We start from the raw sequence: 24814 nt of genomic DNA, 5'->3' as shown, positions 1-24814 counted from the left end.
AAAGCAGGCTTGTAACTCCTGCTTTGACTCCTCCGTCCACTTCTTCACAGTCCTAACTACAGGCTTAGCCGTTTTTAACTTCTGCCTGTAGGTCGGGATGAGATGAATCATGCTGAAACTTTACGCAGATACAACAGATTTTGCTCCTGGGACCGACAAAGACAGATTTAATGCTGCAATCAAGGAGAAATCAGTTCCTCTGAAGATCCAGAAGCTTCAGCTGACTGACTCTGCTGTGTACTACTGTGCTCTGAGGCCCACAGTGACAGGAAACACCAACACTCTGTACAAAAACCTTTGGAGCAAACACAACACAATACTCCACAACATCCACTAGAGGGCGTCTCTCTCTGTTAAAGAAACTCCACTGAGGCCAACAACTAGAAAGCAGAGCAGCAGTATGATGTGTGTACTACAGAGCTATGTTCTAGGTCCTCTTAGTTTTATCTCCATGTTATTGATTGTTGATTTTTAGGCTCTTATTAAAATCAGTTCAATATTAAACTGGTAAACAACATTTGAAGTGCTGCTGTTACAGACCTTCACACAGTTCAAAGACAGCCTGCTCTCAGTCCTTTGTCCACACTGTTGGACTCAAATGTTCATCTCCACCAGAGGGAGACATTATCAGGAAGGTGGTGCACTACGTCTGTACCATCAAAGACTCTGTTAATAAAACCTGCTGCTGAGAACACAACACTTCTCACAGTGAATGTTGAACATCAGCTAGCTCCTCCTGTTGATTTCAACCTTGTTGTAGAGATGGAACGTTGTCTCTGGATGATTCTGGCTGCTCTTTTCTTTGGTAAGATAGAAAGGACACGCTTTATTATTTGACTCATATTTATAGAAACTTGACTTCAGAGTTGAGTTGTTTCTGTCCTCACAGTAACACTCTTCTCTCCTCTGAGCCACATGGACAGAGGAACTTCAATGACTTCATTTCCTCTACTTTACAGGACGAATAGATGGAAACACAATCTCTCCTGTCAGAGAAGAAGTCAGAGGAACAGAAGGACAACCTGTGAAACTCTCATGTAACTATCAGACAGCAGAGGAGATAGTTTACCTCTACTGGTACAGACATCAGTCTGACCTTCAGGCACCTCAGTTTATACTCTGGAAAAGAGCGAGATCATGGATTGATGAGAAATATATTCCAGACACACGATATGAATCTGCAACAACAAGAAGCTCAACTGAACTGACCATAAAGAAGCTAACCCTGGCAGACACAGCTCTCTACTACTGTGCTTTAGACACACAGTGATACAAAGTGTAGAAGAGGCTGTACAAAAACCTGAACACAGATATCTGACTGCTCTTCAAAGAGGAGGGAAGTGGTATTCAAACCACAGCTTCATATCAGAAGGATTGTGTTTTATCAGAGTCACTGTGGTTCCAGCTGCTCATCACACACTGAGGGAGGACCAAATACACATTCATGACAATCAGAGTGGAATATTCTTCAACAGAACAAATCAGCACACAAGAAGAAATAGATGGTGGAAACATCAAAGCTGCTGTCTGCCTATTGATTTCATGTTTCAGTGAATCTGCAACAAGATTTGATGGTGTTGTTGTTTCTACTGGGACATGATGTTTGTGTATGTTTCTATTTGTTCCTCTCTCTCTTCTTGTCTACTCTCTGCTACATTTGAGGATGGCTGACAGCCAAGTTCAACACTGATTGATATCATTTCAAAAAGCCATAAACACACAACCCCTCAGTATAAAGACAGTCCTAGTCCCAGTTAGAGGATGGTACCTGTTATTTGAAGATCTGCTCTCAATGACTTGAAACATTGGACTCTTCCAGACTGTTAAACTGGGTTCAGACACACACTCTGTAAAGTTGTCTCTCTACAGACTCAGTCAGGTGTTGTGTACAGATTTCTGCTTCAGTTTGACCTCCTCTGATGACAGAGTCAGAGGAGGAGGAGGAGCAACACAAAGAATATGAACTGTTTCATGTTGGAACTGAAGAGCAGCTGTGTTCCCTCTACTGCTGTCTCTACTGTTCATTAACTACAAGTGACAACAATGCAGCTTCATTTCATTTGGATGATGATCATCTCCTTTCATACTGGTAAGTGCTGAGAAGATGGAGCCTGATGGAGGACATTGGAAAACTTGGACCTGATTTGATAAACACATCTCTTTAAAACAGAAACTAAGTATATGAATTTATATTTAGCGTCACAGTAAGATGTTTCTTTCTTTCTTTTCTAGGATCCTCTGAGGATTTAATACGACCACTCAGAGATACAATGCTGGTTTCTGAGGGAGACAGTGTGACTCTCTCCTGCAAGTATTCTGGCTCTTCAACAAACCTCTTCTGGTATCAACACAAGTCCAGATCATATCCACATTTACTAATAGGAGAACATTCAGAGGGACCAGCAGGGATGTCTTCCAAACATGACAAAGACTCAAAGCAGTTTGACCTGGAGATCTCCTCTGCTGCACTGACTGACTCTGCTGTGTACTACTGTGCTCTGAGGCCCACAGTGACAGGAAACACCAACACTCTGTACAAAAACCTTTGGAGCAAACACAACACAATACTCCACAACATCCACTAGAGGGCGTCTCTCTCTGTTCAAGTGTTCCTGGTATGTGATGATCCAGTCTAGAGTCTGAATTTCCTCCTGACTGCAGAGGAGCTTCATGACAGAGAACACTTTGGTTCCAGCTGAGACCGTCAGACTGAACACAACTCACTAAACTGTATTCATACTGATCCTTCAGTTACAGTATCTTCCCTATGAGGCATGGACAAACTCATTGCTGTTCTGCTTTTGTCTTCTGTCATGGGTACGTGTGGAGTTACCAACGTGGAATGGTTTTCCAAATGAGAACTCATTTTAGAACAGAGCTCTAACTCTTACTTGTTGTTGTCCAGTATTCTTCAAATATTTGATTTGATGCTTCTTGAACCACTTTGATATCAGAATAACCTCATTGGTAATCATTAATGATTGTTTGAACAACTAGAAAGACTGATTTATTCTTCTTTTGTTCAGGTGTGAGCTGTGAAGATCTCACTGCAGAGAGGAAAGAAGAGTCCGCTTTAGAGAACAGCTCTGTTACTCTGTCCTTCAGATACTCCAAACAAGCAACTGCTGGAGATGAACTTTACTGGTATCATCAAGATCCAGGAGAACCACCACAGTTCCTCATCTCTCACACAGGGACAGGAACACCATTATCAGATCCAGTTCCTGGACTGTCTTTTACAGTAAGTGGGGATCGTGTGGATCTCCAGATCTCCTCTGCTGCACTGAGTGACTCTGCTGTGTACTACTGTGCTGTGAGGCCCACAGTGACAGGAAACACCAACACTCTGTACAAAAACACAACGTGTCTCTCTGACATGCTGCTAACAGCTTCTGCTTGTGTTGATACTTTTACCTCCACCAGAGGGAGACATCATCAAGTAGTTCATACTCCACATCAACACTGAGTTCATCCATTGGCTCATTCTGAACTGCTGCTGAGAAGAGAAGTACTGTCACACTGACAGACTGACAAACTTCAGCTAGTTCCTCCTGTTGATTGAATCCTTGTTGTAGAGATGGAGCGTTGGCTGTGGATCATTCTGGCTGCTCTTTTCTTTGGTAAGATAACTCCACATGTTTCCTCCCAGAACACTTGACCTTTCTACAGAGCTACACATTTACTGATTTGATTGAAGTGACCTGGACAAAAAGCAGAAAAGGATATTTCTTCAGTATTTCTCACTTTGCAAACGTCACTAGTATTAACCTCCATGAGTCAGTTGTTACCATAGCTATTCCATCATGCTATTCTTTGTGTCTGTGTACCTCTAGGGTCAGCTAATTCTTCAAACCTTCTGTTTGTTCTCCTTCAGTCAACTGTTTTTATTATTCATCTCTTCCTCTGCATGCTCTGTTCCTCTTCAGGGTGTAAAGGAGAAGACACAGTGACCCAGCCAGCAGAGGATGTTGTTGCTTCTGAAGGAGATCCAGTCACACTTAGATGTACATTTGAGACCTCTGATAGGAGTCCAACTTTGTTCTGGTACAAACAAGAAGTTGGTGATTTCCCAAAGTACATGCTGAAACTTTATGCAGATACAAAAGAATTTGCTCCTGGGATCGACAAAGACAGATTTAATGCTGCAATCAACGAGAAATCAGTTCCTCTGAAGATCCAGAAGCTTCAGCTGACTGACTCTGCTGTGTACTACTGTGCTCTGAGGCCCACAGTGACAGGAAACACCAACACTCTGTACAAAAACCTTTGGAGCAAACACAACACAATACTCCACAACATCCACTAGAGGGAGACATCATCAAGCAGGTGTTGCTCTTCCTCTGTGTTCAACCATCCTGACAATAAAAGGCTGCTGTGAAGAGAACAGTTGTCACTCTGAATGATGAACATCAGCCTGTTCCTCCTGTAGATTCAAACCTGGTAGAGATGGGGCGTTGGCCGTGGATTATTCTGAGCGCTCTTTTATTTGGTGAGATAGAAAGATTTCTAAACATTGATGTAAACTGGGGTTCAGAGCACAAATCTCTGAACAGCTGAGATGGTTCACAGCAACACTGTACATTTGACAGTTTGCACTGATTAACAGTGTTAGTATAACTGCTTCATTTCCTCTACTTTACAGGGTTTATAACTGCAGACACAATCTCTCCTGTCAGAGAAGAAGTCAGAGGAACAGAAGGACAACCTGTGAAACTCTCATGTATCTATGAGACAACATATGATTATCCTGCGCTCCACTGGTACAGACATCAGTCTGACCTTCAGGCACCTCAGTTTATACTCTTGAAAGGAGCGAGATCACAGAGCAGTTACAAATATATTCCAGACACACGATATGAATCTGCAACAACAAGAAGCTCAACTGAACTGACCATAAAGAAGCTAACCCTGGCAGACACAGCTCTCTACTACTGTGCTTTAGACACACAGTGATACAAAGTGTAGAAGAGGCTGTACAAAAACCTGAACACAGATATCTGACTGCTCTTCAAAGAGGAGGGAAGTGGTATTCAAACCACAGCTTCATATCAGAAGGATTGTGTTTTATCAGAGTCACTGTGGTTCCAGCTGCTCATCACACACTGAGGGAGGACCAAATACACATTCATGACAATCAGAGTGGAATATTCTTCAACAGAACAAATCAGCACACAAGAAGAAATAGATGGTGGAAACATCAAAGTTGTTGTCTGCCTATTTACAGAGCCTTGTAAAAGTATTCCTGCCTCTTGAACTTCTCCACATTTCCTCATGTCACAAGCACAAACTGAAATGTATTGTATTGGTATTTTATGTGATAGATCAAAACAAAGTAGTGCATGAGTGTGAAGTGAAAGGATATTGATATGTGGTGTTCATGTCTTTGTACAAATTAAAATCTGTAAAGTGTGGCGTGCATATGTATTCAGACCCCCTGACTCAAGACTTTGTTGAACCCCCTTACGCTGCAGTTACAGCTGCAGGTCTTTTGGGGTTTGTCTCTAGCAGCTCTGCACATCTCTAGAGAATGCAATCTTTGCCCATTCTTCTTAGAAAACAGATCCACTTCAGTCAGAATGGACTTCAGGACTTGCCACAGATCCTCAACAGGATTCAGGTCTGGACTTTGTCTGGGTCATTCTAACACATGAGTACATTTGATCTAGACCATCCCATTGTAGCTCTGGCTGTGTGTTTAGGGTTGTTGTCCAGCTGGAAGGTGATTCTCCGGCTCAGTCTCAAGTCTTTTAGAACCTCTAACAGGTTTTCTTCCAGCATGGTCCTGTCTTCAGCTCCATCCATCCTCCCATCAGCTCTGACAGCTTCCCTGTCCCTGCTGAAGAAAAGCCTCCCCACAGCTTGATGCTGCCTCCACCATGCTTCACGGTGGAGATGTCATGTTCAGGATGATGCACAGTGTTCTGTTTCTGCCACACATCATGTTTGCATGGAGACCAAAAAGTCCCCTTTTGGGATCAGCTGAGCAGAGCACCTTCTTCCACATGTTTGCTGTGTCCCCTACATGGCATTTGGCAAACTGCAAACAGGATATGTCATTGCTTTATTTCAACAATGACACTCTTCCATAAAAGCCAGACTTGTGGAGTGCACGACTAATCTTTGTCCTGTGGACAGATCCTCCCACCTGAGCTGTGGGTCCCTGCAGCTCCTCCAGAGTTACCGTCTCTGATCGAGGCTCTCCTTGCTCATCCTGTCAGTTTAGGTGGACGGCCACGTCTTGGGAGGTTTGCAGTTATGCCATACGCTTTCCATTTCTGGATGATGGATTGAACAGTGCTCTGGGAGAAGTTCAAAGCTTGGGATATGTTTGAATAATCTCACCCTGCTTTAAACTTCTCCAGAACTCTATTGCTGAGCTGTCTGGTGTGTTCCTTAGTCTTCAAGATGCTGATGGTTCACTAATGTTCTCTAACAAACCTCTGAGGCCTTCAGAGAGCAGCTGTATTTATACTGAGATTCAAGTATACACAGGTGGACTCTATTTAGTAGTAAGGTGACTTCTGGAGGAAGGTGGTGGCACTGGATTTCATTTAGGGGGGATCAGAGTAAAGGGGGCTGAAACCATGATATACATGATGTTTGTGTATGTTTCTATTTGTTCCTCTCTCTCTTCTTGTCTACTCTCTGCTACATTTGAGGATGGCTGACAGCCAAGTTCAACACTGATTGATATCATTTCAAAAAGCCATAAACACACAACCCCTCAGTATAAAGACAGTCCTAGTCCCAGTTAGAGGATGGTACCTGTTATTTGAAGATCTGCTCTCAATGACTTGAAACATTGGACTCTTCCAGACTGTTAAACTGGGTTCAGACACACACTCTGTAAAGTTGTCTCTCTACAGACTCAGTCAGGTGTTGTGTACAGATTTCTGCTTCAGTTTGACCTCCTCTGATGACAGAGTCAGAGGAGGAGGAGGAGCAACACAAAGAATATGAACTGTTTCATGTTGGAACTGAAGAGCAGCTGTGTTCCCTCTACTGCTGTCTCTACTGTTCATTAACTACAAGTGACAACAATGCAGCTTCATTTCATTTGGATGATGATCATCTCCTTTCATACTGGTAAGTGCTGAGAAGATGGAGCCTGATGGAGGACATTGGAAAACTTGGACCTGATTTGATAAACACATCTCTTTAAAACAGAAACTAAGTATATGAATTTATATTTAGCGTCACAGTAAGATGTTACTTTCTTTCTTTTCTAGGATCCTCTGAGGATTTAATACGACCACTCAGAGATACAATGCTGGTTTCTGAGGGAGACAGTGTGACTCTCTCCTGCAAGTATTCTGGCTCTTCAACTTACCTCTTCTGGTATCAACACAAGTCCAGATCATATCCACATTTACTAATAGGAGAACATTCAGAGGGACCAGCAGGGATGTCTTCCAAACATGACAAAGACTCAAAGCAGTTTGACCTGAAGATCTCCTCTGCTGCACTGACTGACTCTGCTGTGTACTACTGTGCTCTGAGGCCCACAGTGACAGGAAACACCAACACTCTGTACAAAAACCTTTGGAGCAAACACAACACAATACTCCACAACATCCACTAGAGGGAGACATCATCAAGCAGGTGTTGCTCTTCCTCTGTGTTCAACCATCCTGACAATAAAAAGGCTGCTGTGAAGAGAACAGTGGTTCTCAAAGTGGGGTCCTGGGACCCCTGGGGGTCCTTGAACCATAGCGTGGGGGTCTGTGAAATAATTAGAATACATTTCTAATAAATGATAAATTGTGCTGAGTCATTACAAACAGCAGATCCACCATTGTTCTGATACCATCTGGTGTCTGAAGGGATATGTGAGTCTTGCTCCTGTTAATGTTCTGAAAGTGTTTCAGATCAATTAGTTGAAAAGTCTAAATGCTGTCATGTTGAGTCCACAAGGAATGAAATGACCCTCTGTTTTAAAGGATACAAGTGGGATTTACTGGATCCAGATTGAAGTGTTCTCTGTTTATCACTATGGTACAGGTCTGAAGGATTTACATTGATACCTTTTACAATCCAAATAGTTCCAAGAGGAACTAAGAGTGCAAATGGTAGGAAGCATGAGCTTTAGTGATGGGAAGTTCAGCTCTTTACAGAGAGCCGGCTCTTTGAACTCGACTCCCAAAGAAGAGCCGACTCTAGGGTTAGGGTTAGGGTTAGGATTAGGATTAGGGTTAGGATTAGGGTGGGTTAGGGTTAGGATTAGGATTAGGGTTAGGGTTAGGATTAGGGTTAGGATTAGGGTTAGGATTAGGGTTAGGGTTAGGATTAGGGTTAGGGTTAGGATTAGGGTTAGGGTTAGGGTTAGGGTTAGGATTAGGGTTAGGGTTAGGATTAGGATTAGGGTTAGGGTTAGGATTAGGGTTAGGATTAGGGTTAGGATTAGGGTTAGGGTTAGGGTTAGGGTTAGGATTAGGATTAGGGTTAGGATTAGGATTAGGGTTAGGGTTAGGGTTAGGATTAGGGTTAGGATTAGGGTTAGGATTAGGGTTAGGGTTAGGATTAGGATTAGGGTTAGGATTAGGATTAGGGTTAGGGTTAGGATTAGGATTAGGGTTAGGGTTAGGATTAGGATTAGGGTTAGGATTAGGATTAGGGTTAGGATTAGGGTTAGGGTTAGGATTAGGGTTAGGATTAGGGTTAGGGTTAGGGTTAGGGTTAGGGTTAGGATTAGGGTTAGGATTAGGGTTAGGATTAGGGTTAGGGTTAGGGTTAGGGTTAGGATTAGGGTTAGGGTTAGGGTTAGGATTAGGGTTAGGATTAGGGTTAGGGTTAGGGTTAGGGTTAGGGTTAGGATTAGGGTTAGGATTAGGGTTAGGATTAGGGTTAGGGTTAGGGTTAGGGTTAGGATTAGGGTTAGGGTTAGGGTTAGGATTAGGGTTAGGATTAGGGTTAGGGTTAGGATTAGGGTTGGGATTAGGGTTAGGGTTAGGATTAGGGTTAGGATTAGGGTTAGGGTTAGGATTAGGGTTAGGATTAGGGTTAGGGTTAGGGTTAGGATTAGGGTTAGGGTTAGGATTAGGATTAGGGTTAGGGTTAGGGTTAGGATTAGGGTTAGGATTAGGGTTAGGGTTAGGGTTAGGATTAGGGTTAGGGTTAGGGTTTGGATTAGGATTAGGGTTAGGGTTAGGGTTAGGGTTAGGGTTAGGATTAGGGTTAGGATTAGGGTTAAGATTAAGGTTAGGGTTAGGGTTTGGATTAGGGTTAGGGTTAGGGTTAGGATTAGGGTTAGGGTTAGGGTTAGGGTTAGGATTAGGGTTAGGGTTAGGGTTAGGGTTAGGATTAGGGTTAGGGTTAGGGTTAGGGTTAGGGTTAGGATTAGGGTTAGGGTTAGGGTTAGGGTTAGGGTTTGGATTAGGGTTAAGATTAGGGTTAGGGTTAGGGTTAGGATTAGGGTTAGGGTTAGGGTTAGGGTTAGGGTTTGGATTAGGGTTAGGGTTAGGGTTAGGGTTAGGATTAGGGTTAGGGTTAGGATTAGGGTTAGGGTTAGGGTTAGGGTTAGGGTTAGGGTTAGGATTAGGGTTAGGGTTAGGATTAGGGTTAGGGTTTGGATTAGGGTTAGGGTTAGGATTAGGGTTAGGGTTAGGGTTAGGGTTGGGGTTAGGGTTAGGATTAGGGTTAGGGTTAGGATTAGGGTTAGGATTAGGGTTAGGATTAGGGTTAGGGTAAGGGTTAGAACCAGAACCAAAGAGAACCACAACCAAACTAAACCAGAACCGAACAAGAACCGGACCGAACCAGAACCGGACCGAACCAGAACCGGACCGAACCAGAACCGGACCGAACCAGAACCGGACCGAACCAGAACCGGACCGTACCAGAACCGGACCGTACTCGAATCGGACCAGAACCGGACCAGAACCGAACCAGAACCGAACCAGAAATGAACCAGAACCGGACCGAACCAGAACCGGACCGTACCAGAACCGTACCAGAACCGGACCAGAACCGAATCAGAACCAAACCGAACCGAACCAGAACCGAACCAGAACCCTACCAGAACTGAACCAGAACTGAACCAGAACCAAACCAAACCAAACCAGAACCGAACCAGAACCGAACCAGAACCAGAACCGGACCAGATCCAAACCAGAACCGAACCAGAACCGGACCAAACCAGAATCGGGCCAGAACCAATCCCGAACTGAACTCAAGCAAACAGAACCAGAACCAGAACCAAACTGGATCAAACATTATTAATGTCCTCAGCTTGGATGGTCTGATCCGGTTTCTCCTCTCAGTGAGTATTTGCCCGGTCTTTGAGAAGAACCCTAACCCTAACCCTCTCTGAAGGAACAGATGAAGCCACGATACACAGCCTCCCCTCCATCACCTGTATCCTATATCCTCACACGTGATTGGCCGCATGGCCGCCATGCTGACCAATCAAAACAAAGTTCTGCTGTGAGCAGAGCTGGGGCTGAGCACTGAGAGAGCTAAGCAGGGACAGGAACTAACTGGGAGCCGGCTCTCTCTGGATGTGAGCCGGCTCTTCTGATCCACTATAAAGCATGGACTCTCAGAGCCGCAGCTTCTGATCATGACATCACTAATGTGTTTAATCTGTGTTACAATCATGAGGGGGTCCTTGGACAGTTTCCTCACCTGTAAGGGGTCCCTGGCTCCAAAAGGTTTGAGACCCCCTGGTCTAGAGTCTTCTCCCTCATGAGACATTTGTGATGAAGAGCTTCAGAAATGAATAGTTTGAACATATGAGTCTCCTCCTCCTGACTGCAGAGGAGCTTCATGACAGAGACCTGTGTGATTGAAGCTGTGATCATCAGACCAAACACAGCTCACCAAAGTGACTCCTACTGATCCTTCAGTTCCAGCATTTCTCTCTGCTAACATGGACAAACTTGCTGCTGCTGCTGTGTTCATGGTTTCAGTCATTTTCAGTATGTGTGAATGTTTGATAAGAAAGATATCTAACTTTGAAAAGAACTCTACTGATGACATTTTGTATGTTAAAGTTAAGATAAGTTATGCTTTATGAAAAGAGTTCATTTCAGTAACATCTGATGAAGATTCAATTGATGCACTGCCTTGTGTCTCCAGGTGTGAGCTGTGAAGATCTCACTGCAGAGAGGAAAGAAGAGTCCGCTTTAGAGAACAGCTCTGTTACTCTGTCCTTCAGATACTCCAGAGCTGCTGCTCTCAGTGATTATTTCTTCTGGTATAGACAAGATCCAGGAGAACCACCACAGTTCCTCATCTCTCACACATCAGCTGGGATAATATCAGATCCAGTTCCTGGACTGTCTGCTGCAATGAGTGACAAAAACCATCGTGTGGATCTCCAGATCTCCTCTGCTGCACTGACTGACTCTGCTGTGTACTACTGTGCTGTGAGGCCCACAGTGACAGGAAACACCAACACTCTGTACAAAAACACAACGTGTCTCTCTGACATGCTGGTGGAACATTGTCTTCATGTGCTTTAACCTCCACTAGAGGGCCAAATGATCAAGTAGTTGCTCCACTTCTCCAGCACCTGCCTTCAAATAACTGCTGCTGAGAAGAGAGTTCTAGTCACTCTGGATTAAAGAGCTTCAGCTAGTTCCTCCTGTTGATTGAATCCTTGTTGTAGAGATGGAGCGTTGGCTGTGGATCATTCTGGCTGCTCTTTTCTTTGCTCAGTCACAAAGTACAAGATGATTTGATTCCTTTTTGCATGTTGCTGTGTTTTTTACAAACTGATTACTTCTTCAAACTAGTTTTTCTTTTGATACATTTTGAATTGAACTCTTCTTTTTATGTTCTCTTCTTCTCCAGAGTGTAAAGGAGAAGACAGAGTCATTCAGACAGCAGGAGATGTCACTGCTTTGGAAGGAGATCCAGTCACACTTGAATGTTCATTTGAGACCACTGACACATACCCCTATTTGTTCTGGTACAAACAAGAAGTTGGTGATTTCCCAAAGTACATGCTGAAACTTAACGCAGATACAACAGAATTTGCTCCTGGGACCGACGAAGACAGATTTAATGCTGCAATCAAGGAGAAATCAGTTCCTCTGAAGATCCAGAAGCTTCAGCTGACTGACTCTGCTGTGTACTACTGTGCTCTGAGGCCCACAGTGACAGGAAACACCAACACTCTGTACAAAAACCTTTGGAGCAAACACAACACAATACTCCACAACATCCACTAGAGGGAGACATCATCAAGCAGGTGTTGCTCTTCCTCTGTGTTCAACCATCCTGGCAATAAAAAGGCTGCTGTGAAGAGAACAGTGGTTCTCAAAGTGGGGTCCTGGGACCCCTGGGGGTCCTTGAACCATAGCGTGGGGGTCTGTGAAATAATTAGAATACATTTCTAATAAATGATAAATTGTGCTGAGTCATTACAAACAGCAGATCCACCATTGTTCTGATACCATCTGGTGTCTGAAGGGATATGTGAGTCTTGCTCCTGTTAATGTTCTGAAAGTGTTTCAGATCAATTAGTTGAAAAGTCTAAATGCTGTCATGTTGAGTCCACAAGGAATGAAATGACCCTCTGTTTTAAAGGATACAAGTGGGATTTACTGGATTCAGATTGAAGTGTTCTCTGTTTATCACTATGGTACAGGTCTGAAGGATTTACATTGATACCTTTTACAATACAAATAGTTCCAAGAGGAACTAAGAGTGCAAATGGTAGGAAGCATGAGCTTTAGTGATGGGAAGTTCAGCTCTTTACAGAGAACCGGCTCTTTGAACTCGACTCCCAAAGAAGAGCCGACTCTAGGGTTAGGGTTAGGGTTAGGGTTAGGGTTAGGATTAGGGTTAGGGTTAGGGTTAGGGTTAGGGTTAGGATTAGGATTAGGATTAGGGTTAGGGTTAGGGTTAGGGTTAGGGTTAGGGTTAGGATTAGGGTTAGGGTTAGGGTTAGGGTTAGGGTTAGGATTAGGATTAGGGTTAGGGTTAGGGTTAGGGTTAGGGTTTGGATTAGGGTTAGGGTGAGGGTTTGGGTTAGGGTTAGGGTTTGGATTAGGGTTAGGGTTAGGGTTAGGATTAGGGTTTAGATTACAATTAGGGTTAGGATTAGGGTTAGGGTTAGGGTTAGGGTTAGGGTTAGGGTTAGGGTTTGGATTAGGGTTAGGGTTAGGGTTAGGGTTAGGGTTAGGGTTAGGGTTAGGGTTAAGGTTAGGGTTTGGATTAGGGTTAGGGTTAGGGTTTGGATTAGGGTTAGGGTTAGGGTTAGGGTTAGGGTTAGGGTTTGGATTAGGGTTAGGGTTAGGGTTAGGGTTAGGGTTTGGATTAGGGTTAGGGTTAGGGTTAAGGTTAGGGTTTGGATTAGGGTTAGGGTTAGGGTTTGGATTAGGGTTAGGGTTAGGGTTAGGGTTAGGGTTTGGATTAGGGTTAGGGTTAGGATTAGGGTTTGTATTAGGGTTAGGGTTAAGGTTAGGGTTTGGATTAGGGTTAGGGTTAGGGTTTGGATTAGGGTTAGGGTTAGGGTTAGGGTTAGGGTTTGGATTAGGGTTAGGGTTAGGGTTAGGGTTAGGGTTAGGGTTTGGATTAGGGTTAGGGTTAGGGCTAGGGTTAGGGTTAGGGTTAAGGTTAGGGTTTGGATTAGGGTTAGGGTTAGGGTTTGGATTAGGGTTAGGGTTAGGGTTAGGGTTAGGGTTTGGATTAGGGTTAGGGTTAGGATTAGGGTTTGTATTAGGGTTAGGGTTAAGGTTAGGGTTTGGATTAGGGTTAGGGTTTGGATTAGGGTTAGGGTTAGGGTTAGGGTTTGTATTAGGGTTAGGGTTAAGTTTAGGGTTTGGATTAGGGTTAGGGTTTGGATTAGGGTTAGGGTTAGGGTTAGGGTTAGGGTTTGGATTAGGGTTAGGGTTAGGGTTAGGGTTAAGGTTAGGGTTTGGATTAGGGTTAGGGTTAGGGTTTGGATTAGGGTTAGGGTTAGGATTAGGGTTAGGGTTAGGGTTTGGATTAGGGTTAGGGTTAGAACCAGAACCAAAAAGAACCAGAACCAGAACCAAACTAAACCAAAACAGAACCAGAACCGAACCAGAACCGGACCGAACCAGAACCAAACCGAACCGAATCAGAGGCGAACCAGAACTGAACCAGAACTGAACCAAACCAAACCAGAACCGAACCAGAACCGAACCAGAACCGAACCAGAACCGAACCAGAACCGAACCTGAACCGGAACCGGACCAGAACCAAACCGAACCGAACCAGAGGCGAACCAGAACTGAACCAGAACTGAACCAAACCAAACCAGAACCGAACCAGAACCGAACCAGAACCGAACCTGAACCGGAACCGGACCGGAACCGGACCAGAACCGAACCAGAACCGAACCAGAACCGAACCAGAACTGAACCAGAACTGAACCAAACCAAACCAGAACCGAACCAGAACCGAACCAGAACCGAACCAGAACCGAACCAGAACCGGAACCGGACCAGAACCAAACCGAACCGAACCAGAGGCGAACCAGAACTGAACCAGAACTGAACCAAACCAAACCAGAACCGAATCAGAACCGAACCAGTACCGAACCAGAACCAGAACCGAACCAGAACCAGAACCAGAACCGGACCGAACCAGAACCGGACCGAACCAGAACCGGACCGAACCAGAACCGAACCAGAACCGAACCAGATCCGAACTTACAGAACCAGAACCAGAACCAAACTGGATCAAACATTATTAATGTCCTCAGCTTGGATGGTCTGATCCGGTTTCTCCTCTCAGTGAGTATTTGCCCGGTCTTTGAGAAGAACCCTAACCCTAACCCTCTCTGAAGGAACAGATGAAGCCACGATACACAGCCTCCCCTCCATCACCTGGATCCTATATCCTCACACGTGATTGGCCGCATGGCCGCCATGCTGACCAATCAAAACAAAGTTCTGCTGTGAGCAGAGCTGGGGCTGAGCACTGAGAGAGCTAAGCAGGGACAGGAACTAACTGGGAGCCGGCTCTCTCTGGATGTGAGCCGGCTCTTCTGATCCACTATAAAGCATGGACTCTCAGAGCCGCAGCTTCTGATCAGGACACATCACTAATGTGTTTAATCTGTGTTACAATCATGAGGGGGTCCTTGGACAGTTTCCTCACCTGTAAGGGGTCCCTGGATCCAAACAGTTTGAGACCCCCTGGTCTAGAGTCTTCTCCCTCATGAGACATTTGTGATGAAGAGCTTCAGAAATGAATAGTTTGAACATATGAGTCTCCTCCTCCTGACTGCAGAGGAGCTTCATGACAGAGACCTGTGTGATTGAAGCTGTGATCATCAGACCAAACACAGCTCACCAAAGTGACTCCTACTGATCCTTCAGTTCCAGCATTTCTCTCTGCTAACATGGACAAACTTGCTGCTGCTGCTGTGTTCATGGTTTCAGTCATTTTCAGTATGTGTGAATGTTTGATAAGAAAGATATCTAACTTTGAAAAGAACTCTACTGATGACATTTTGTATGTTAAAGTTAAGATAAGTTATGCTTTATGAAAAGAGTTCATTTCAGTAACATCTGATGAAGATTCAATTGATGCACTGCCTTGTGTCTCCAGGTGTGAGCTGTGAAGATCTCACTGCAGAGAGGAAAGAAGAGTCCGCTCTAGAGAACAGCTCTGTTACTCTGTCCTTCAGATACTCCAGAGCTGCTGCTCTCAGTGATTATTTCTACTGGTATAGACAAGATCCAGGAGAACCACCACAGTTCCTCATCTCTCACACATCAGCTGGGATAATATCAGATCCAGATCCTAGACTGTCTGCTGCAATGAGTGACAAAAACCATCGTGTGGATCTCCAGATCTCCTCTGCTGCACTGAGTGACTCTGCTGTGTACTACTGTGCTGTGAGGCCCACAGTGACAGGAAACACCAACACTCTGTACAAAAACACAACGTGTCTCTCTGACATGCTGGTGGAACATTGTCTTCATGTGCTTTAACCTCCACTAGAGGGCCAAATGATCAAGTAGTTGCTCCACTTCTCCAGCACCTGCCTTCAAATAACTGCTGCTGAGAAGAGAGTTCTAGTCACTCTGGATTAAAGAGCTTCAGCTAGTTCCTCCTGTTGATTGAATCCTTGTTGTAGAGATGGAGCGTTGGCTGTGGATCATTCTGGCTGCTCTTTTCTTTGCTCAGTCACAAAGTACAAGATGATTTGATTCCTTTTTGCATGTTGCTGTGTTTTTTACAAACTGATTACTTCTTCAAACTAGTTTTTCTTTTGATACATTTTGAATTGAACTCTTCTTTTTATGTTCTCTTCTTCTCCAGAGTGTAAAGGAGAAGACAGAGTCATTCAGACAGCAGGAGATGTCACTGCTTTGGAAGGAGATCCAGTCACACTTGAATGTTCATTTGAGACCGCTATTGGGAGTCCAACTTTGTTCTGGTACAAACAAGAAGTTGGTGATTTCCCAAAGTACATGCTGAAACTTTATGCAGATACAACAGAATTTGCTCTTGAGTTCGACAAAGACAGATTTAATGCTGCAATGAACGAGAAATCAGTTCCTCTGAAGATCCAGAAGCTTCAGCTGACTGACTCTGCTGTGTACTACTGTGCTCTGAGGCCCACAGTGACAGGAAACACCAACACTCTGTACAAAAACCTTTGGAGCAAACACAACACAATACTCCACAACATCCACTAGAGGGCGTCTCTCTCTGTTAAAGAAACTCCACTGAGGCCAACAACTAGAAAGCAGAGCAGCAGTATGATGTGTGTACTACAGAGCTATGTTCTAGGTCCTCTTAGTTTTATCTCCATGTTATTGATTGTTGATTTTTAGGCTCTTATTAAAATCAGTTCAATATTAAACTGGTAAACAACATTTGAAGTGCTGCTGTTACAGACCTTCACACAGTTCAAAGACAGCCTGCTCTCAGTCCTTTGTCCACACTGTTGGACTCAAATGTTCATCTCCACCAGAGGGAGACATTATCAGGAAGGTGGTGCACTACGTCTGTACCATCAAAGACTCTGTTAATAAAACCTGCTGCTGAGAACACAACACTTCTCACAGTGAATGTTGAACATCAGCTAGCTCCTCCTGTTGATTTCAACCTTGTTGTAGAGATGGAACGTTGTCTCTGGATGATTCTGGCTGCTCTTTTCTTTGGTAAGATAGAAAGGACACGCTTTATTATTTGACTCATATTTATAGAAACTTGACTTCAGAGTTGAGTTGTTTCTGTCCTCACAGTAACACTCTTCTCTCCTCTGAGCCACATGGACAGAGGAACTTCAATGACTTCATTTCCTCTACTTTACAGGACGAATAGATGGAAACACAATCTCTCCTGGAGGAGAAGAAGTCAGAGGAACAGAAGGACAACCTGTGAAACTCTCATGTAACTACCAGACAACAGAGGAGAATGTTCTCCTCCACTGGTACAGACATCAGTCTGACCTTCAGGCACCTCAGTTTATACTCTGGAAAGGAGCGAGATCATATAGCAGTCACAAATATATTCCAGACACACGATATGAATCTGCAACAACAAGAAGCTCAACTGAACTGACCATAAAGAAGCTAACCCTGGCAGACACAGCTCTCTACTACTGTGCTTTAGACACACAGTGATACAAAGTGTAGAAGAGGCTGTACAAAAACCTGAACACAGATATCTGACTGCTCTTCAAAGAGGAGGGAAGTGGTATTCAAACCACAGCTTCATATCAGAAGGATTGTGTTTTATCAGAGTCACTGTGGTTCCAGCTGCTCATCACACACTGAGTAGAGAACGTAAAGAAAGACAGAGTGTCAGCTCTCATCTTCACTTTCTCTCCCTGGCAGCTAAGAGTCAGTTAGAGGAATGCTGAGGTACATGCATTTATTTCTAGCAGGTTAGATTACTGCAACGGTCTGTTCACAGGACTCTCAAAACAAGTCGTTCATTACAGCCCCATACCATCACAGATGAGTAAGTTACCCATGTCATTGGCACTAACACAGCCCCATACCATCACAGATGTGTAAGTTACCCATGCCATTGGCACTAACACAGCCCCATACCATCACAGATGTGTAAGTTACCCATGCCATTGGCACTAACACAGCCCCATTCCTTCACAGATGCTGGCTTTTGAACTTTGCATCCATAACAGTCCGGATGGTTCTTTTCCTCTTTGGCCCGGAGGACTCGACGTCCACTAATGTGGACTCGTCAGACCACAGAACACTTTTCCACTCAGTCCATCTTAGATGAGCTCGGGCCCAGAGAAGCCGGCGGTGTTTCTGGGTGTTGTTGATAAATGGCTTTTGCTTTGCATAGTAGAGTTTTAAGTTGCACTTACGGATGTAGCCCCGAACTGTGTTTACTGCCAGTGGTTTTCTGAAGTGTTCCTGAGCCCATGTGGTGATATCCTTTACACATTGATGTCGGTTTTTGATGCGGTGCCGCCTGAGGGATCGAAGGTCACGGGCATTCAATGTTGGTTTTGGGCCTTGCCGCTTACATGCAGTGATTTCTCCAGATTCTCTGAACCTTTTGATGATATTATGGACCGTAGATGATGAAATCCCTAAATGCCTTGCAGTTGTACGTTGAGGAACATTGTCCTTAAACTGTTCAACTATTTTCTCACGCACTTGTTCACAAAGAGGTGAACCTCGCCCCATCTTTGCTTGTGAATGACCGAGCAATTCAGGGAAGCTCCTTTTATACCCAATCATGGCGCCCACCTGTTCCCAATTAGCCTGTTCACCTGTGGGATGTTCCAAACAGGTGTTTGATGAGCATTCCTCAACTTTCTCAGTCTTTTTTGCCACCTGTCCCAGCTCTTTTGGAACGTGTTGCAGCCATAAAATTCTAAGTTAATGATTATTTGCTAAAAACAATAAAGTTTATCAGTTTGAACATTAAATATCTTGTATTTGGAGTGTATTCAATTAAATATAGGTTGAACATGATTTGCAAATCATTGTATTCTGTTTTTATTTATGTTTAACACAACGTCCCAACTTCATTGGAATTGGGGTTGTATAACTGGCTGCACAAAACGAACATGGTCTGAACTGAGTGAGATGTCTGTTCTTGGAGAACGTCTGTCATGGGCACATATTTAACAGTCAAAAGGACAAAGCCCATAAACCCAGAGAATCAGTCCATCCAATGTCTGGTATTTCTCTCTCATTCTGACACTTTGTAATCTCAGATGTTAAATAACTTCTGAATTTGCAGTGTGTCCCTCCTGGTTCAAATCTGTAAGGCTGTTGCATTGGGATTTCCCTGGTCAGCCACAGTCCAGTTTCACATCAGTGGAATAAATTCATGATCAAATGCTTTGGAAGAAAGCAGTAATTGGGCCCTTAAATGCTGATGGTCCAGTTTGGTCTCACTTTGTAACTTCTTCATGTTCAGCCCTCCATCACCTCAGAACAAGTGCTCTGTTGCTTTATTGTTGTGCTCTAAGATGGAAATGAAGACATGTTCTATCTCTGGATGCAGAAATAATCCCACTGAATGAACTGACAGACAATCTCAAAGCTTTTTCTCTGGCCCGCCCATTTCCCCTTGCCTCAACCAATGAGATGATCTCTCTCACCAGAGCAGAAATGATGGAGGATGTAAAATCCCACTCAGCTTCATGTTGAGGGAACGCCTCTGCAGCAAGGAGGCGTCTTGGCTTTAACATCCTGGAGCAGTGGAAGAACATCATCATCATCATCTGTTGGAACTCTGAAGACATGTTCCTTTACTCCTTTCTACTTTTCTATCACTTTATAGGTGAGTGTTACAAAAAGCTTCTGACTGTAATTTCACCTGCTGTATCAAACACATATCTGATCAACAATGTGTACGTGCAGATATTTCTGTGTGAGCTACATTTTCAAGAGACAGAAGAAGACTTTTAGTTTAGGAAGAAACTCACAATGATCAAAGAAAACAAATGAAGGAAGGAACTGTTTCTGAAGTCTCTTGATGTGGCTAACAGACTGACATGAACAATACTCATTTTACAGCCCTGGCCTCCATGGTCACTATAAAACCAGAATCAACTGAAGAACATGTTGAAGAGGGGAGAAACATCAACCTGACCTGTTCATATGAAGGTGTTATCAACAACATCCAGTGGTACAGACAAAACCAGGGAACCAGACCAGAGTTCCTGCTCTCCATCAGAGAGTACGGATCCATTCATCCACTTGACTCTGGTTTCTTAGCTGACATTAACAAAGAGGAGAAACGTGTAGATCTGGAGATCTCCTCTGCTGCACTGACTGACTCTGCTGTGTACTACTGTGCTGTGAGGCCCACAGTGACAGGAAACACCAACACTCTGTACAAAAACCTTTGGAGCAAACACAACACAATACTCCACAACATCCACTAGAGGGCGTCTCTCTCTGTTCAAGTGTTCCTGGTATGTGATGATCCAGTCTAGAGTCTGAATCTCCTCCTCCTGACTTCAGAGGAGCTTCATGACAGAGAACACTTTGGTTCCAGCTGAGACCGTCAGACTGAACACAACTCACTAAACTGTATTCATACTGATCCTTCAGTTACAGTATCTTCCCTATGAGGCATGGACAAACTCATTGCTGTTCTGCTTTTGTCTTCTGTCATGGGTACGTGTGGAGTTACCAACGTGGAATGGTTTTCCAAATGAGAACTCATTTTAGAACAGAGCTCTAACTCTTACTTGTTGTTGTCCAGTATTCTTCAAATATTTGATTTGATGCTTCTTGAACCACTTTGATATCAGAATAACCTCATTGGTAATCATTAATGATTGTTTGAACAACTAGAAAGACTGATTTATTCTTCTTTTGTTCAGGTGTGAGCTGTGAAGATCTCACTGCAGAGAGGAAAGAAGAGTCCGCTTTAGAGAACAGCTCTGTTACTCTGTCCTTCAGATACTCCAGACAAGCAACTGCTGCAGATGAACTTTACTGGTATCATCAAGATCCAGGAGAACCACCACAGTTCCTCATCTCTCACACAGGGACAGGAACACCATTATCAGGTCCAGTTCTTGGACTGTCTTTTACAGTAAGTGGGGATCGTGTGGATCTCCAGATCTCCTCTGCTGCACTGACTGACTCTGCTGTGTACTACTGTGCTCTGAGGCCCACAGTGACAGGAAACACCAACACTCTGTACAAAAACCTTTGGAGCAAACACAACACAATACTCCACAACATCCACTAGAGGGAGACACACCCCTGAAAAGAAAACCTCCAATGATTGGTGTGATGGGATCTTGGTAGCGTTCTGGATCTATTCATGTTCAGATCTGAGTGTCTCCTGGTGTAAGATTATGCTGAGGCCTGCTAGGTCCATCTTCAGGTCCCAGGCCTCTTTAGGAGCAGAGTATCCTCTCTCCTAGGAGTTGTAGAGTCTCTCAGAGTCAGAAGACAGAGCTGGGTGATAAGAGAAAGCTGCCATAACAATCAAGGTCCTCTTCCTAAATCCTGATCACACACCTATGATAGTGATGCTCGGGGACTTGACCCACTTCAAGCTCCCCTCCCAAAGTTTAAAGGGTTTGGTGAGCCTAGCCACTACAGCTGCCAAGAAATGCATCACGTCTCAGTGGAATCATGTCCACCCTCCAAACATTATTCAATGGATTAATGAGGTCAGTTCATGTGCTCCTTTGGAGAAAACAACCTGCTCCATCAGAGGTAGCCCACAGCTGTTTCACAAGACCTGGGACCCCTGGGTGGCCTTTAGAGAGTCCGGTCAACACAATATTTACCTTATAGATACTTCATCTGTATTCAGACGTCAGCAACCTGTAGATGTGTGAGTAAGGTGTAAGGGGAAGATCTACACTGGCTCCTTTTAAAATCTAGAACAGAATTTAAAATCCTTCTTTTAACCTACAAAGATCTTAAAAATCAGCCCCCCTCATATCTTAAAGACCTCATAGTGACCCCTCTAGACCACTACGCTCCCAACATGCAGGCCTGCTCATCGTACCTGAAGTCTCTAAAAGTAGTATGGGAGGTAGAGCCTTCAGTTATCAGGCCCCTCTCCTTTGGAATCATGTACCAGTCAGGGTCCGGGAGGCAGACCCCCTCTCTACTTTTAAGAGTAGGCTTCAAACTTTCCTTTTTGATAAAGCTTATAGTTAGAGCTGGATCAGGCTTGGACCAGGTCTTAGTTCTGCTGCTATAGGCTTAGACTGACACACTGGGATCCTATCCCACCCCCTTCCCTGTATGTGTATGTGCATGTTACATTGTAAATGTAGGTGCAGCTCTTCCTGTCATGGCATGGTTTTGTTCTATGTTTTGTTCTACTCTGTTGTGTTTTGGTCACTGTTTGTCTGAATAAGAATGAAGAACAATGAATAAACTGAATGGTCTAAAAAGTCAATCCTGATCATATCTGTTGGTGAGACTCAGAGTCTCCAAGCTAGAACACCGCCGCCTCTACAAACTCTGATGATAACCATAGTCTAGGTCTGAGTATCTCACTGTAGCTTCATCTGAGGGGAGAAATACCAGACCAGAGGGATGCTCTGAAAGAACGGACTTTGCATTGCTCTGCACTCTCCTGCCTGTGTGCTGTTAATGTCATTTCTCCTCTGCAGAGCTCGACACGAACTATCAGAACGTAAGCCATCAGAGTCTCCTGAGTCTTCATTGTATGAGAGTCAAGTTAATAATCCAAGAATCCACCACAAGCAGGATGATGTGTTTAGTGTAGAGCTGTTAGTTGATGGAATAACTCAGGGCTGAGAATGAGACCTGTCACTGTGATCAGGCTCCTCCTCCTAATCCTCCAACTTAGTGTTGATGTAGACTCAACAGAGAGATCACAGCCTTCTTTAGACTTGCTGTAGCTCAGAGTTATTAACACTGCAGATATGATGCCTCTGTTTATCTCAGTGTTGCTGGCTGCTGTGTGTCTTGGTATGAACTCTAACTCTGTTTATTTGATATCATTCCAGCACTGACATCAATCTTTAACACTGATCTAATATTACTTGTTGCTGTTTAACAGAATGCAGAGGACAAAAAGACAACGTGCTGCAACCAGAAGGAGATGTGACTGCTCCTGAAGGAGACACCGTCACACTTAGATGTCAATATACCAGCAGTTCAACAAGTAATAATCTCTTCTGGTACAAACAGGAGGGAAACAACAGCCCCACATTCATCCTGAGTCGCGTCAGAGGAGATGAAGGAAACACACCAGATGAGTTTAAGAAGAGATTTTCCTCCACACTGAATTCCTCGTCCTACTCAGGATCAGTTCCTCTGAAGATCCAGAAGCTTCAGCTGACTGACTCTGCTGTGTACTACTGTGCTCTGAGGCCCACAGTGACAGGAAACACCAACACTCTGTACAAAAACCTTTGGAGCAAACACAACACAATACTCCACAACATCCACTAGAGGGAGACATCATCAAGCAGGTGTTGCTCTTCCTCTGTGTTCAACCATCCTGACAATAAAAAGGCTGCTGTGAAGAGAACAGTGGTTCTCAAAGTGGGGTCCTGGGACCCCTGGGGGTCCTTGAACCATAGCGTGGGGGTCTGTGAAATAATTTGAATACATTTCTAATAAATGATAAATTGTGCTGAGTCATTACAAACAGCAGATCCACCATTGTTCTGATACCATCTGGTGTCTGAAGGGATATGTGAGTCTTGCTCCTGTTAATGTTCTGAAAGTGTTTCAGATCAATTAGTTGAAAAGTCTAAATGCTGTCATGTTGAGTCCACAAGGAATGAAATGACCCTCTGTTTTAAAGGATACAAGTGGGATTTACTGGATTCAGATTGAAGTGTTCTCTGTTTATCACTATGGTACAGGTCTGAAGGATTTACATTGATACCTTTTACAATACAAATAGTTCCAAGAGGAACTAAGAGTGCAAATGGTAGGAAGCATGAGCTTTAGTGATGGGAAGTTCAGCTCTTTACAGAGAGCCGGCTCTTTGAACTCCACTCCCAAAGAAGAGCCGACTCTAGGGTTAGGGTTAGGATTAGGATTAGGGTTAGGGTTAGGGTTAGGGTTAGGATTAGGGTTAGGGTTAGGGTTAGGATTAGGGTTAGGATTAGGGTTAGGGTTAGGGTTAGGGTTAGGGTTAGGATTAGGGTTAGGGTTAGGGTTAGGGTTAGGATTAGGGTTAGGGTTAGGGTTAGGATTAGGGTTAGGATTAGGGTTAGGGTTAGGGTTAGGGTTAGGGTTAGGATTAGGGTTAGGGTTAGGGTTAGGGTTAGGGTTAGGATTAGGGTTAGGGTTAGGATTAGGGTTAGGATTAGGGTTAGGGTTAGGGTTAGGGTTAGGGTTAGGATTAGGGTTAGGGTTAGGGTTAGGATTAGGGTTAGGGTTAGGGTTAGGGTTAGGATTAGGATTAGGATTAGGGTTAGGGTTAGGGTTAGGATTAGGGTTAGGTGAGGGGAAGCGAACCTGTCCCCCGTAACGGGGGGCAGGAGGTGCACGGTCCTTCCCCCAAGGTGCCCCACCCCACCCTCCCCAAGTCGGCCGGGGCCGGTATGGTGGTGGTCTACGGTCATCGTGGTCAGTACGGTACTGGGGGCGACCACCCCTCTTCCCATACCGTACTTCCTGCCACTCACCATGAGCCGAGCTCATGGTGACGCTTTTATCGTTTTTAAACTATATAATTTTTTTGTCTTTTTTGTTATTTTTTATATTTTTTAATATATTTTTTATTATTTTATTATTTTTTTAGTGTTTTTCTGAACTTTTTATCAAAAAATGAAATCCAAAATAAAATAATGCAATTAAAATTAAATTGCAAGAGTTTTTAAACAAAATTGAATTCCATAAAACTAAATTAATTTATGCCCATGCGCAACGTTTCGACCCCTTGGGTCTTCTTCAGGCCAGGGCATAAAGTACTAAAATGAATG

General features: G+C 44.0%; 8 gene segments (V, D, J or C); all 8 read left to right on the top strand.

Moving 5' to 3' along the window:
* Positions 1-2678: 2678 nt before the first annotated feature.
* Positions 2679-3580, top strand: LOC117827083. The segment is given in 2 exon segments: positions 2679-2817; positions 3027-3580. Coding segments are annotated over 2 exon segments (483 nt in total).
* LOC117827088 lies at positions 3462-4317 on the top strand. The segment is given in 2 exon segments: positions 3462-3620; positions 3927-4317. Coding segments are annotated over 2 exon segments (423 nt in total).
* Positions 4318-10670: 6353 nt separating this feature from the next.
* LOC117826742 lies at positions 10671-11462 on the top strand. The segment is given in 2 exon segments: positions 10671-10916; positions 11077-11462. Coding segments are annotated over 2 exon segments (435 nt in total).
* Positions 11443-12175, top strand: LOC117827086. The segment is given in 2 exon segments: positions 11443-11665; positions 11794-12175. Coding segments are annotated over 2 exon segments (435 nt in total).
* A 2936-nt stretch (positions 12176-15111) lies between these two features.
* On the top strand, positions 15112-15914 carry LOC117826740. The segment is given in 2 exon segments: positions 15112-15368; positions 15529-15914. Coding segments are annotated over 2 exon segments (435 nt in total).
* On the top strand, positions 15895-17118 carry LOC117827085. The segment is given in 2 exon segments: positions 15895-16117; positions 16246-17118. Coding segments are annotated over 2 exon segments (435 nt in total).
* Positions 17119-19593: 2475 nt separating this feature from the next.
* Positions 19594-20500, top strand: LOC117827089. The segment is given in 2 exon segments: positions 19594-19704; positions 19941-20500. Coding segments are annotated over 2 exon segments (411 nt in total).
* A 2226-nt stretch (positions 20501-22726) lies between these two features.
* Positions 22727-23426, top strand: LOC117827084. The segment is given in 2 exon segments: positions 22727-22841; positions 22933-23426. Coding segments are annotated over 2 exon segments (441 nt in total).
* The last annotated feature ends 1388 nt before the right edge of the window (positions 23427-24814 follow it).

The sequence above is a fragment of the Notolabrus celidotus genome, chromosome 15 (assembly GCF_009762535.1).
Source record: "Notolabrus celidotus isolate fNotCel1 chromosome 15, fNotCel1.pri, whole genome shotgun sequence".
Lineage (NCBI taxonomy): Eukaryota > Metazoa > Chordata > Actinopteri > Labriformes > Labridae > Notolabrus > Notolabrus celidotus.
Note: the sequence above shows the minus strand (reverse complement) of the source record. Positions and strands in the feature narration are given on the sequence as shown.